This window comes from Neophocaena asiaeorientalis, unplaced genomic scaffold (genome assembly GCF_003031525.2).
Source record: "Neophocaena asiaeorientalis asiaeorientalis breed wild unplaced genomic scaffold, Neophocaena_asiaeorientalis_V1.1 scaffold16, whole genome shotgun sequence".
NCBI lineage: Eukaryota > Metazoa > Chordata > Mammalia > Artiodactyla > Phocoenidae > Neophocaena > Neophocaena asiaeorientalis.
The window spans coordinates 275,710-289,305 of NW_020175446.1; the positions used below are offsets into that span (position 1 = coordinate 275,710).

General features: G+C 49.2%; 1 protein-coding gene across 1 annotated transcript in view; it reads left to right on the top strand.

The window, feature by feature from the left end:
• The window catches only part of MYOM2 (myomesin 2), a 72,180-nt gene extending 59,741 nt beyond the window's left edge, over positions 1-12,439 (top strand). The window contains exons 31-36 of the mRNA XM_024768082.1: positions 3,699-3,804; positions 8,249-8,412; positions 8,643-8,679; positions 9,782-9,804; positions 10,617-10,672; positions 11,808-12,439. Coding sequence (XP_024623850.1) covers positions 3,699-3,804; positions 8,249-8,412; positions 8,643-8,679; positions 9,782-9,804; positions 10,617-10,672; positions 11,808-12,125 — 704 coding nt within the window. The 3' untranslated portion in view covers positions 12,126-12,439. The remainder of the gene's footprint in view (positions 1-3,698; positions 3,805-8,248; positions 8,413-8,642; positions 8,680-9,781; positions 9,805-10,616; positions 10,673-11,807) is intronic.
• The last annotated feature ends 1,157 nt before the right edge of the window (positions 12,440-13,596 follow it).

The following is a 13,596-nucleotide window of genomic DNA, read 5'->3' on the forward strand; positions in this document are numbered from 1 at the left end:
CTGTCGCTCTTTGCTTTTGCTTGTCGCGTAGGTGACCACATTTTGAATGAGTTTTACTGCTGATACTATTAATGGGCCGAATGCTGCTCCATGGTGTACACGCCACTTTGCGAAGGTACATTAAGCCGCTTGAAAGGCGGCTTCACGCTTATGCTCCATGGGATGACCTTGCATTAAAGCGTCACGTGACCTGTAACATTGGTGGTGCGCATGGTCGTGGTGTCTTGAAAAAGTGAAGGGACCAGTGAAGGGCACAGAGCAACACAGAAGGTAGTTTCCTATTGTATTCTCGTGATCTTGGGTCCCAGATGCCCGAGCCTGGAAGGACCACGTGCGTCTTACTGAGAGTGAGTGTGGTGGGCAGAGAGAAGGCACGGGACACACGGCATCACGTTTCAGCCTCTGTCCTCCCGAGGAGCCAGGCCCTGGGTCTGCTGGACGCTGCATGTTCAGTGCTGTTGCAGCCGGAAAGGAGCAGAGCAAGCGTTACTCGATCTACGAGGTGGATGTGTTAGTAGCAAGAGGGGGCTTCTCCGCAGCAGCCCACGCACGTGGCCCATTATCCCAGAGCTGCCCCGTCTTCCCGGCCGTCCCGCTCAGGCTGCAGTGGGCTTTCCCCGCAGCCCTGAGGTGTCGTGGCCGCCTGGGGTGTCGGTCCGGGTGTGACGTCTGTGGTTCCCACGTCCCCTTGCTGCATCCATCAGGGACCTCGGTCACCTCCGTCCTCTGTCCTCTGACCTCTGACCTCAGGGAAGCTGTGCCTCTGCCTCTTCTGTGTCTTCTGAGAGCCCTTGGGGGTGCTGAAGCCCAGGCACATACTCAGACATGCTCACACGTACACACACCCTCACTTCTCCTCCACCTGCCCCCCGCCGCCCAGGAATATTCTTAATCCTCGAAGACGCCATGATTCCTGCGCGGGTTCCAAGTTGGCTCTTGTCACCTGCAATCAGTGGCTTTTTAGACCTAATGCAGCCCCGAGTTGGTCTAACCGATAGCAGACAGCGCTGAGCGCGCCGCTCCTGAAACAGCCGGAGTGAAGATGGGTACGCGTCCCCCGTGCTCTGCTGACAGTCACTTGGACGCTGTGACGTGAGTCACGGTCTCGCCATGCGTGTTGGGTGCCTGGTGGCCTCTGCCTGTTGAACGAGGGTCCAGCTCCACCCGGGAGAGGCATTTTAGGTCAAATTCTGTAGCTCCACCAGGTGTAATACTGGGCTGATGTAAGGAGTACTTCTGAATTTTCAAGTAGAGAGCTGTCAAAACAGTGATCCTGTTTCCTGGAGCACAGAAACATTTCCCTATTCGTTTTCTTGGCTTTTAAACCAAATTTCCCTTCACAGCTTGTGGGGGCGGGGTGTGGGGAGATAGTGTTCCCGGAGCTTCTAAGACCAAACAGCCTCTGGGGTTTGCATGTTGGGAAGCAATCAGTGGCTCTTCTTGGGGACCCCCCCAAATTTTGTTCGAATTTCAGGGCCAACTAGAGGCTTTGGATAAATATGGGATCCTCACGTCAGCCTCCCGGGCTTCCTCCTTCCCGACCCTGATCCCACAGAGAGGATCCTGCAGTGACTTGTGGGTGGCAGAGTGTAGGAGGCTTTCCTGCCGGGTCAGCTAGCAGCCCACAGAACAGAACTGTTTGTTCTTCGTGTCCCGAAGGTTAAAGGCTGTGCTTGGCTGCGAAGCAAACCTGCTGTTATAGAGAGAGTTAGGGTTCCTCAACCTCTTCATCCTTATAATAAGGAATTTGGACAAGGTGACATCCAAGTTCTCATCCAGATGTAAAGTTCTGTAATTCTCTGGCTGCAAACAAACCCGTTATAAAAGTCGATGCCAAAGTTACAGTTCTCTGCATGGATGATGCTTTATGTGTATGTGTGTGCATGCCTTTGACATTTCTCTTCATTTCCATGCTGACTTTTGAGATGGAGAAGGCACAATTGGAGACTCAAAGTCCTTGGTTAGGTTTTCGGCATCTCCATTAACTGTATCTGACAAGACGTGCTGAGGGACTCTTTGTATTTTTGCAGAACCTTGGAAGAGACCCACATTATCTAGATGAGGACTCTGGTTACCGAGAAGTTGTGTGATTTGTCCTGGGTCACTCAGTTAACCACTAGCAGAGTATTCTCGTGTCCCTAGATTAGGAGTCCAGCCTTCCTTCTATGGCACTTCGGAACTCCCCCCCATCACGAGATGTGTATTCTAAGACATTACCCACCCAGCTCTTTAACGTTGGCAATCCTTCAATTTTACAAAAATGTCTAAGGTGTATTTTGCCTAAAAGGGGCCAAGCTTAAACTGTATACCTTCATTTTTAATATTTATAGAACTCTGAAATGTCTAATCAAATAACTTTAAGAATCAGTTGTGAAACAGAAAACACCAATGGCAGAACTTACTTTTGGTGTGGCGACTGTGTAGATTAAATACCTATCTGGTTAAATTTTGTCTAATAAGATACAATGCCCCTTAAGCCTTCAAAATCAAGGCTCAGTAAGGAAGCAGCGGATATAAAATCAGAAAATAGGGATACAGCTTCCTAGGTCACGTTGCCCTGGTCAGTATCATTCTTGGAAATCAGGCTCCTGTAATCTGATTACTTGGAACATGCATCCTGCCATCCTTTCCTCCCTGTGGTGGGCGAAGTTAATTATCTGTTGATTTTCTAGCTGAAATGAAACCCATCTGGTTCTGTGGGGTAGCGTTTAATTCTGTGTGCAGGGCTTGATTCTCAGTATTTAGGGAAAGTGCCAGACACCATCCTTGCATTTGAGCTGAGAACTGCTCTCCTTCTGTCTGTCTGTTTCATGGATGGTACCTTTCCCTCCTCCCCACTTGATTGGAAAACCTTGTGGGCTCGTGATCATTTATCGACTGCGAGTGTAGTCTGAAAAATGACCCTCGACTTGAAGCTATTTGGCCTCTTTAAGACTGCAACATTTCCGTATTTTTGTGCTCAGGGATGTGCAGCTTGTTACCCTCTGTATCTGGTCAGCCCACTGCCCTCCCCCATGTAGGGAGAAGCAAAGCGGAGGAATGGGTTTGGAAAAATCATTTTCTGCCTTTCTCTCTGGGCAGGAGTAGAGAGAAAGAGGACGCCAGAGGCCACGGAGGTGGGGCATTCAGCTAGACAGGCTCCAGCCACGGAGCTCCATGAGGGGATTCCCATCCCTGCATCATTTACATGGATTTTCCAGAAAGTTCTATAAGGGATTGAGTGCCTAGAGGCTCCATTCCCTTCAGGGGAAAGGTTATTTTAGCAAATGCCAGGAAGAAGGAGTGGGGAGATGCAAGAAGGTGGGTGCAATCTTGCAGACAGGGCAGACCCCGTCAGTTTGGAATCTCATCTATGTGGGAAGCTTGTGTGTGGTCTAATTTATAAGTTGATTCCTGTGGTAATGACTGGATGGAAGTGGTCAGGGATGTGAGAAGTGCCTTAGGGAATATTTTCTTGGGGCCATTTGAGTTCCTTGATGCTGTCGTCAAAGAGATTTTCAGATAATTTTGGTGTGGCAAAAGCTTATTTAATGAATGAACATGGCCTGGGCAAATTGTAAGGATTTGTGGCTGACGGATGTTAGAATATATGCGTGAGGATGCATTTACAGCAGGATGTAACCTGGCCACAGGGCTTGTCCATCCTCACATAGCACAGACTGCTTTCCTCAGAGCTGAGTATGTTTTATTTTCTGCAGGAGCCTCTGCTTCTCCACTGAAGATACTCTGCACCGCAGAAGAAATAAGACTTCAGTGTTTCATGAAATATTTCACCGAAGAAATGAAAGTGAACTGGTACCACAAGTAAGTGTCCATGTGCCGTGGACTGTGGCCATGCCATCCATGGGGCGGTGCCCAGGGCTCACGGCTGGGACACGTGTTCATAGCCAAGTCTGCTCAAGACTTTGTAGTTTTGAGAAATGATGACAGCCTTGGGCTCAGGGCGGGACCATCACAGAAACTGGGGGGGCAGGGGGTGGGGGGTGGAGAAGGAGAAAGATAATTACTGGTGACACACATTTTGTCTGGAATCCAGCAGAGCTAATAGAAAAATAATATTTGGAAAAGGTGCTCCAGATTTCCAGTCTGTTGGTTTCTCACTAGATTGATTAAAGAGAAAAGGACCAAAACAAACTTAATTGTACGTAAAAGAAGAAAGCGAGAGGGATGAAACCCTATACAAACAGCAGGTTTTCTCTGTATTTCATGTCTGCTGCTGGTTGCCTGTCCAGGTGGGCATGTTCGCTACTAAAACACTGGAGACTCTCATTATGGTCACAGCGTGTGGACGAGTGCCTGCCCCCAGCCCCCGGGGGTCTGCCCTTCCGACCATCCCCCCAGGGTTATCTCTAATGCACCCCGTCAGAGGGGGCGGATGGAACGGGGACCGTGGTGTCTGTCTCTAACCTGAGGACATGGGCAACACTTGCAGGCCAAGTTTTCAGTGATGTCCATATACCAAAGTCATCTGCTCCTCCGTGGACTGGGACCTCAGAGCGTCCACATCGTGCCTTTAGATGTTATTTTCCCTAATTAACATTTCAAAAGGCAAACTTCATGCTTATGACTACTTTACTTGTAAAAGCATTATTGAGGTCAATCTATTCGTGAGTAAACCGAAGTGCTGAATGGATAAATGCCTTGGGATATCTTTTCCCTATTTACATTTTGACGTGCTATGCTTTTGTCTTAGCTGTTAGTTATGATCAGAAGCATAAACTAAGAAGATGTGCTGACGTCTTAGCGCATCTGTGTTTGGAATCCTGCATCTCTGTTTTTGGTCGTTAGTATGGAAATCTGTATCGGGTGCAGTCACTGCAGGTCCCATACTAAGGGGTTTGTGGGGAAGTGGCTTTTTCTAGAGGATTCCAATAACAGGAGCTTTGAAGATTGAAACTCTGGTGTAGTTTTGTGATGTAATTGTTGATAAGGATATATTTTTTAAAACCAATGAGTAAATGTCTATTTCTAGCTGAATCAGACCTTCTCCTGGAAATGGAGAATGAATCACTTCCTTCTCTGGGCTTCTTTGTTATTTACAGCCTATCATCTTTCAGTAAGTTGTGTGCAGCTGTGATAAGGGTCTTATCTTCCCTGGTAAACGCGTCTGTCCCCTGCAGGAGGCTACTGCTTCTCCAGCTTTGCCTCCCAGGGCACGGCTCGCTCTGTGCTGGGTGCCGGGCGTGCAGAGTTTAAATACATGCCACATCCCGCGGGAACACGTCCCCGGGCACGCGGGTACATGTATGTTGTGTTACCGTGTGTTATATACTTCACACCCATGATTTCATTTAACCCTCACAAAAGCCCCATGAGCTTGGTGTTAATACTTACATTTTATAGATGTGAAAACAGGTTTTGCAAGCGGAAGATAAATCATTTGTTCAAAGTCACACAACTAGTAAGTGAAAGAGCAGGGATCGAACACTAGTTGGTCTGATTCTGGCCACTACGGTGCTGAGGGCCATCCAGCTGAAAGGAGGGGAGTGATTGCAGGCCGACAGACAGACTGAGAGATAAGGGCTCGGATCACACGTCTGCCTCATCAAAAAAGTTGTATCAGAAGAAACCATCCCTAGAGACCAACAGAGCTCGCGGTCGTGTTGCAGATTTCCACGGACTCCTGAGTGTGGTTGTTGCCATGCCTTCTCTTCTCCAAGCAGAATCAACACAAGTATTTCTTCAGTTCTTTAATAACTAAAATATAACCTTTAGTTATTTTTTACTACTTGACTATTACATAGTATTCAATGCTATGTTAAACTTTATTTTATAGTTATATTCTATCACCGAAATATAACCTTGGTTACTTTTCACTATTTGACTATTAAGTAAGTTCTTGTGAGGCAATACTTGGAAAAATAGAGAATAATATAACACATTTGTTGAAATAACAATCTGCGGGAACTCCCTGGTGGCACAGCGGTTAAGAATCCGCCTGCCAATGCAGGGGACACAGGTTCGAGCCCTGGTCCGGGAAGATCCCACATGCCGTGGAGCAGCTGAGCCCGTGCACCACAGCTACTGAGCCTGCGCTCTAGAGCCCAGGAGCCACAACTACTGAGCCTGTGTGCCACAACTACTGAAGCCCGCGTGCCACAACTACTGAAGCCCACGTGCCTAGAACCCGTGCTCCACAACAAGAGAAGCCACCACAAGGAGAAGCCTGTGCACCACAACGAAGAGTAGCCCCCACTCGCCGCAGCTAGAGAAAGCCCACGCGCAGCAACGATGACCCAACACAGCCAAAAATAAATAATGGAATTTATTTTTTAAAAAAGAAAGAAATACAATGTGCTGCTGGATGCTAAATGGCCCACCTAACAGAGTCAGGGACGCCCAAGGGAGACTCAAGCTGTGGACCTGAACATTCTGTGCCAGTGGGTGGCGAGAAATCAGTAGAGAATGGTGAGGATTTGGGGAAATGTGGGCGTCAGCAAGGCCGATTGTTCTTTGATGAAATGCTGAGTAAGACATCGAGGGCCACTTAGAAGAAATGCTGAAACCTGTCTCAAACGAGTTAGAAGCATACGAAGGGGAACTCAGCAGATCCCTTCGCAAAAGGATTTTGTTCTCTTGCTCGAAGGTGAAATTACTCTGTCATCGAGAAAGGGCTAGACCTCCAATTGCTAAGTATGGACCACTGAAGACTTAGAAGCATCACAGCCGCTGAAGATGCCGCGTGGCCTCTTTATAGAAGAAAACGCTTTGGATTTTAATTCAACCAGGAAATTTCACATGCAGAGGCCCCTGAAATCTCAGTGAAGCCTGGAGCTCCCTGCGGGAGGGGAGATGCGGGGCTGCCCACCACCCCTCCCCACCCTCTCCTCCAGCCCCTCCCCACACCCTGCAGGGACCCATCTCCTGGGTTTCTTTCGCACAAACGAGCAGACACACCTAGGCTTTCTTCCATCCTCCGCTTTCTTACCTTAACGTAAGATGTTTTAAATTTAGTTGGGAGTGAAGGGATTTGGGCATGTTTTGTGATCCAATAATAAAACCAAGGAAGAGGTTTTATCCAACTTGGCCCATTTAAGTCCCAAAACAATAACAAACAAATAGTCCTTCGAGCCAAAGTCACTGTCTAGGGGGTAACAGTGATAACAAATTCAGTGCAGCCAGCAGCTGTGCTTTGCTACCAGGACTTGTTTGCCTTCTTATAAGTTGGCTAATTCAGCAGAAGCCAGCCTTAGCGGGTCTAGGGTGAGGGTGGGACTGCTGATCAGAGAGGGTTCTGGAATTCACTCCAGGGGTGGAGCCAGGCTGGGGGCTCTGAGCTGGGAGGGGGAGCCAGGTGGGCGGGGGGGGGGTCTGCTGCCGGCCCTCTGCTGGCGGGTGGCTTCACATGGTGTCTGGGAACAGCATTTGTGCCCAGTCCAGCAAGGCGTCGGGGCTGTGACAGAGGCAGGGTCAGAACTCAGGTCAGGGCTTAGGATGGAAGGCGGGTGGCTCCTTTCTGGAGCTGAGCTCAGGGTCACGTGCCAGGCGGTGCACATGCCGGCTCAGGGGGCCGTGGGCTTCTACGCTAGAGCCCAGGTGGGGTTAGGGCTCTGAGAAGGGCGCCCAGCGGGTTGCGTGTGGTTTGGCGTTTGGTGGACTCCCCCTCTAGTGCAGCGTTCACCCCTCGTCCTGGCTGAGCCCATGCTGCGGTCATTCTCCTTCTGTGACTGGATTCTTTCACTCAGCATAATGTCCTCCAGGCCCATCCGTGTTGTAGCAGGTGTCAGAATTTCCTCCCTTTTTAAGGCTGAATAATATTCTATTATATGGATGGACCACAGTTGGTTTATCCATCATCTGTCGATGGACACTTGGGTTGTTTCTACCTTTTGGCTACTGTGAGTCGTGCTGTTATGAACATGAGTGTACGAATATTTGTTCGAGCTCCTGCCGTCAATTCTTTTGGGTGTGCGTCCACTGGATCACATGGTGACTCTATTTTTAACTTTTTGAGCAGAAAAATGCCATACAGTCTAGAGTATTTGAGTCTATTACCTATTACCAATAAACATATGTTAAACCACAAGATATCTTTAAAAACTAAGTATCAGATTTAATTTCAGAAGGTTTTCAGAGCTGAGCTGCTGATGTAGTTAGTAAATGTATAATATCCAGAAAAATCTATGATGACACCAGCTCCAGCCAGTTAGAGGAGGCTCTCCCTGAAAGATGTGTAATATTGCCCCACAGGTATTGTACATATAATATGGGATTCTAAATTGAGTATGTCCCTGTGACTTTTTCAAAGGGATGCTAAGATTGCATCAGGTGAGCACATGAGAGTTGGTGGGAGTGAGGAGATGGCCTGGCTGAAGATCTGCGAGCCCACCGAGAAGGATAAAGGGAAATACACCTTCGAGATTTTTGACGGCCAAGATACCCATCAACGGTCACTTGACTTGTCCGGTCAAGGTAAGATCATTATTCTTTAGCACCTAGTAATTTTGTACTTAGGGATTAGCTTAGTGATCAAGGATGCTGAGAGGGAAGCTATCTGATTTTACCACTTTCATTCAGAGAACATTACTTTATTCATTTGGCTGTGTCATTAAGCAAACAAGTCACGAGCAGAGCAGCTAAGGGAATGAGTAAAAGCCGAGCACGTTCAAACGGTTACTAATGTACAAAATATTTCCTTGCAGCTTTTGATGAAGCATTTGCCGAATTCCAGCAGCTCAAGTAAGATTTGCATGCTTGGCTATTATGTTTCCGTCTGGGGTCCAGATGACGTGGTGTCATCTTGGCTGAGTGTGGGAACATCTGTGGACGCCTAGCTGACCCAAGGAATGTGATCTTCCTAGGAACTGGGATTAAAAATAACAATTTAAGCCATTCCGTGTTTAGAAGAAGGCATTCTTCTAAACTGTAAATGCATCTATCAATTAATTTTAGAGTTATAATAACCCTGGGGTTTTTTTTGTTTGTTTGTTTTTTGCGGTACGTGGGCCTCTCACTGTTGTGGCCTCTCCTGCTGCGGAGCACAGGCTCCAGACGCGCAGGCTCAGCGGCCATGGCTTACGGGCCCAGCCGCTCCGCAGCATGTGGGATCCTCCCGGACCGGGGCACAAACCTGCGTCCCCTGCATCGGCAGGCGGACTCTCAACCACTGCACCACCAGGGAAGCCCAACCCTGGGTTAATTTAAATGAATTTAAATGCTGAATTTCTGAAATAGGTATAATTATAGCAACACATCACACAGAGCAATTTTTTAATGTTATATATTTAGGTTCTTTTTTAAGACTTTATATTTCTAGGGCAGTTTTAGGTTCACAGCAAAATTGAGAGGAAGGTACAGAAAATTCTCATTTCTTTTTAGCTGAACAATATCCCAGTGTTTAGAGCAACTTTTTAAAGAATAACTGGGGATTTCTAAACATGTGTGTAAAGTTTAGAGCATCCGCCACGGAGAACAGTCTTTGTCTCATACTAGGTTATTCAGTAAATATTTGTTGAATGGATGAATGGACGATTTAGGTAAATCAAATACCAACATTTTCAAAAATATCTAAAAATCTCCAATGTAATCTGGCGAAAAAAGAAACTTTTCTGTGAGTTTTATCAACTGGAAGACAGGGCAGTGGGAAATGGCAGGAAAAGTACATCCATACGGGTCCTCAGACCCTGTGACCCGAATGTGTTCTTCTAGGAGAAGCAAACACGTTTCCTTGTTCATTTTGCTTTCATCTCTAAGAAACCTCTGAAATGTGTGATGCTTTTGGTTGATAGCATTTGCTCATGACTCTTTTATTCTCTGTTCTCTGCCCCCCTTTAATTTTCAGGGCAGCTGCTTTTGCAGAGAAAAGTAAGTACATGTTAGATTATAACAAGCACAAAACATTATTTTGGGTGGGGCAGAGGGTCTGTACTTAAGGGTGTTCATTTTATGCATTAAATAATAGACAGCAAACCCTGTTGCCCTCTTGGAAACCCTCAGGACTGTCCACAGCCCCTGCTGCTCTCAGCTGCTCATCCCCAGCTTCCCCACAGCCCACCTTCCAGCTCTGCCACCCCCTCCCCCCCCGGCCTCCTTTCTGCCTTCACCTTCCACCACCTGTTCTGTGTCCTTTCACGAGCTGGTCAGTCAGGAGCGGCCGCCGGAGGAGGCTCAGGACAGGCCCAGGAAGGACGGTTTGTTGGGCTCTCGGGTCCTAGAGGCAGGGCCACTCCGGGCACGTGGGAGGATGGCCAGGGGGTCAGGGGGCAGAGGACAGGACGGAGGGAAGACTGAGGCCACGGCCTTTAAATATACCTGCAATACATCCCCCTGCAAAATCCCCTCTCTAGAGGCCAGGCCCCCAGTTCCCGACTAAATTACAGAAGGACGGGGCTTGCTCTGTGTTGAGCCCCTGGTGAGACTTTCCTCCTCATGCCTGGCTCACGGCCGCGTTTCCTCTCGACCGTTTCACGACCCCCGTGCTCGGAGTCACTTACCCCCTGCTCCCACCCTGCACCTTAGCACGGGTCCCCGCTACGGTGTGCCTTGCCCTGTGTCCTCTCCCGGGCCAGCGCTCTCCTCCCAGCTCCTGTTGTGCGCCTCGGTGCTCAGCCCAGGGCCCGACCCCCAGGATCGTCCCCGTGGACGGTTTTCTCAGCAGAGTCGCTTTGCTCTTGCAGATCGCGGCAAGGTGCTCGGTGGCTTACCCGACGTGGTGACCATAATGGAGGGAAAGGTGAGGGCAGGCAACGGGGTGCCCAGGGAGGGCGGCCGAAGTGGGGGGGTCCCCACGGCAGGCCCAGTGCCAGCAGCCGGTGTGGAGGGGGGCGTCCTGGGTCCTGCTGGGCCCAGGCTGCCTCTGGGAAACTTGTGTCCTCAAAGGAGGGAATAGTCTAACCCTCCGAATGCACACAGAGCACCTTTCCCACCATGGGGAGATACATTACATGGTGTGTTTGTGACACCCGGTGTTTCCAGCCCCGGTGTCCACCTGGCTCTGACGCCACGGGTCCCCGGGGGCCGGCCGAGGGCGTGAATGAAGGGGCAGGTGGGCCCCACCCACACCCTCGCCCACGCGACCCACCCGCCTCGTGTGAAGGCGGGAGCCGCCTTGTCAAGTGTGAAATAAAAAGAGCAATCTCCGCTCCAGTTGTCAAGGTCATTTGGGGTGTATAAGGGAAACCATTTATTGGAGTTACCGTCGGTCACCTGTCACTGGAATTACTGATATCTAATTGGTACTTCTCTGGGTGCTTGAGTGATTCCATCTCAGTGTCATGGGGACATAGCTACTTGAGAGAATTTTTATTAGGCCAAAACACGAAAATGTAGAGCCCTTTTCGTTAGCAGCTGAGGGAAACCTGGCGAGCTGTACCTGCAGGTCATGGATTGAGGATTTAGCACTAGTTTTTACTTTATCCTGGACCGAAAGCATGCTTTGCTAAGTGTCCACAATGCAGTTTATCATAAGACAACGCAGTCTCTGGATTTGCCAGAAGAACTGGTAAAGGGAACCCATGAGTCTGAATATAAAGGAAATTTAGAACCAGGCTAAAAATATCTACTGAAAAACCCAGAGCTTGATTGCCTTCAAATTCTTTATTCAACTTACACATGGATTAGATCTGGGAATACATAGAAAAGGTTACCTTTGAGTTTTCTCTCCAGCTGCCCCAGGAAGCTGTGAACTTCCTGCTCTTTTTGGATCCCTGGTGTCTAGTGTGGTGCCTACATACATAAAGAGCGTGTTGACTAAATAAATGTCCTGAAGGGCAGATCAATAGCTGAGTGGGTGGAGGGCCCAGGCTGCTCGGAGGCCGCCAGGCTTTTCTTTTTCTAACTCTCCCTTCTCTGCCCACCTTCCCCCCAAGACCTTGAACCTGACCTGCACGGTGTTCGGGAACCCGGACCCGGACGTGATGTGGTTCAAGAACGACAGGGACATCGAGCTGAGCGACCACTTCTTGGTCAAGGTGGAGCAGGCCAAGTATGTCAGCATGACCATCAAGGGCGTGACCTCCGAGGACTCGGGCAAGTACAGCATCCATGTCAAGAACAAGTACGGGGGCGAGAAGATCGACGTGACGGTCAGCGTATACAAGCACGGGGAGAAGATCCCCGAGGTGGTGCTGCCCCAGCAGGCCAAGCCCAAGCTCATCCCCGCGTCCGCGTCCTCGCCCACCCAGTGAGGGGCGGCCCAGGAGACAGACGGCACGGGTGCTTGTTCCCAGCAGGTGACAAGGGCCCGCGGCGTCCAGCGTGGCTTGATAGTCAATCGTGCGTTACGGTTTTAGTCTTCATGTTTGGCGATTAGGGGTTTCTGTCCTTCTAAGCTGAAACGTGGATGTTTTCCGGGAGGCTGCACCACTGTGTCTGCAGGCGCTGGACGGGGTGGGTTGGAGGTGAGCTGACGTTGTGCTGGGGTCGTGCCCTCTAGTGCCCTCAGGCCTAGGGGCTCTGAAATGCTGGTGGGATAGCGTGTGTGCCTCCATACTCTCAGCTCTCTCTTGCTTCAGGTGAATAAAACTGTAAAAGGCAACTTGCGGTGTCTCTCCTGTACCATCGCGTCCCCGGCACATCTGCCTGCTCCCCTCTGGCTTGTTTAATTACGGGTCACGGTGCAGCTTCACAGTTGGAGCAAGCAGGTGATGCACCCCAAGCCGGGAGCCTGGGGCGGGGACCAGACTCCCAGCACAGCCCGCTACCCTCAGCAGCTTCCCCGTCAGGACTTGGGCCCGAGGCTACTGGACTGGGAAGGTTACGTCTCATGCGGGCTTAGAAATGTCCACTGGATGTAAAATCACTGTCAGGAAAACACAATACATAGAGGGCCGCATCCTTTTTGAGTGTGTTCATTAAGGCATTTCGAAGGGAAGAAAACTCATTTGAAACAACCACAGTAGTGGTCATGGGGGGAAAAGTGAAACTTGGCTGTTTACAGAAGATCTCTTGGTGAAGATTTAAAAATGTGTGGGATGAACATATCCTTTCTTTGAACTTTTTCCCTTTTTTGGAAAGAGGCTGAAATTCCTCTGGCGTAAAAATCCTATCTCCGTATTTTAGTTTTGTATTAAACATAGTGCTCCGTAACAGAGAAAGCTTTGAGAGTCCAGAATATTCTCTCTCTGTGTCATTAAGGCCAATCCAAGCTCTATGACATTGGATTATATTTTTCTAAGGTAATCAAAGAAATCCTGAAATGTAAGTACGTCCCTCATAATGCCAGCCAGCTGAGCAGGCTTCTGTGAGTCTCGATACGAATTTTTAAAATCATTTTGACCTCTCCTGTTGTACAGGTGATCTTTAGCTGAGTTTCTTATTACTGCAAAGCCCACCAGTGTTTCCGAGAACATCGTTGGCAAGGGTAGACCCAGGCAGATTTCTCTATATTTGACCTTTATTGAGTTAGAAAGAACTTGCTTATTTTTTAGTTTAAGTAGTCATTTCTGTTTAGCCGTGGTGAAATTCCCTCTGGGTCCCAAGCCCTGAGAATCTGGGGCGGATGGGGTTCCTGGTCTGAGTTCAGAACCTGAGAAAAAGGCGCTCTGAAGTCGAGGGCGGGCGCAGACCGACATCGAATTCCCTTTCCCGGCTTCTTTGTTCTGTCCGGGCTCTCAGTGGATTGGATGAGGCCACACACACTGAGGATGGCCTTCACTC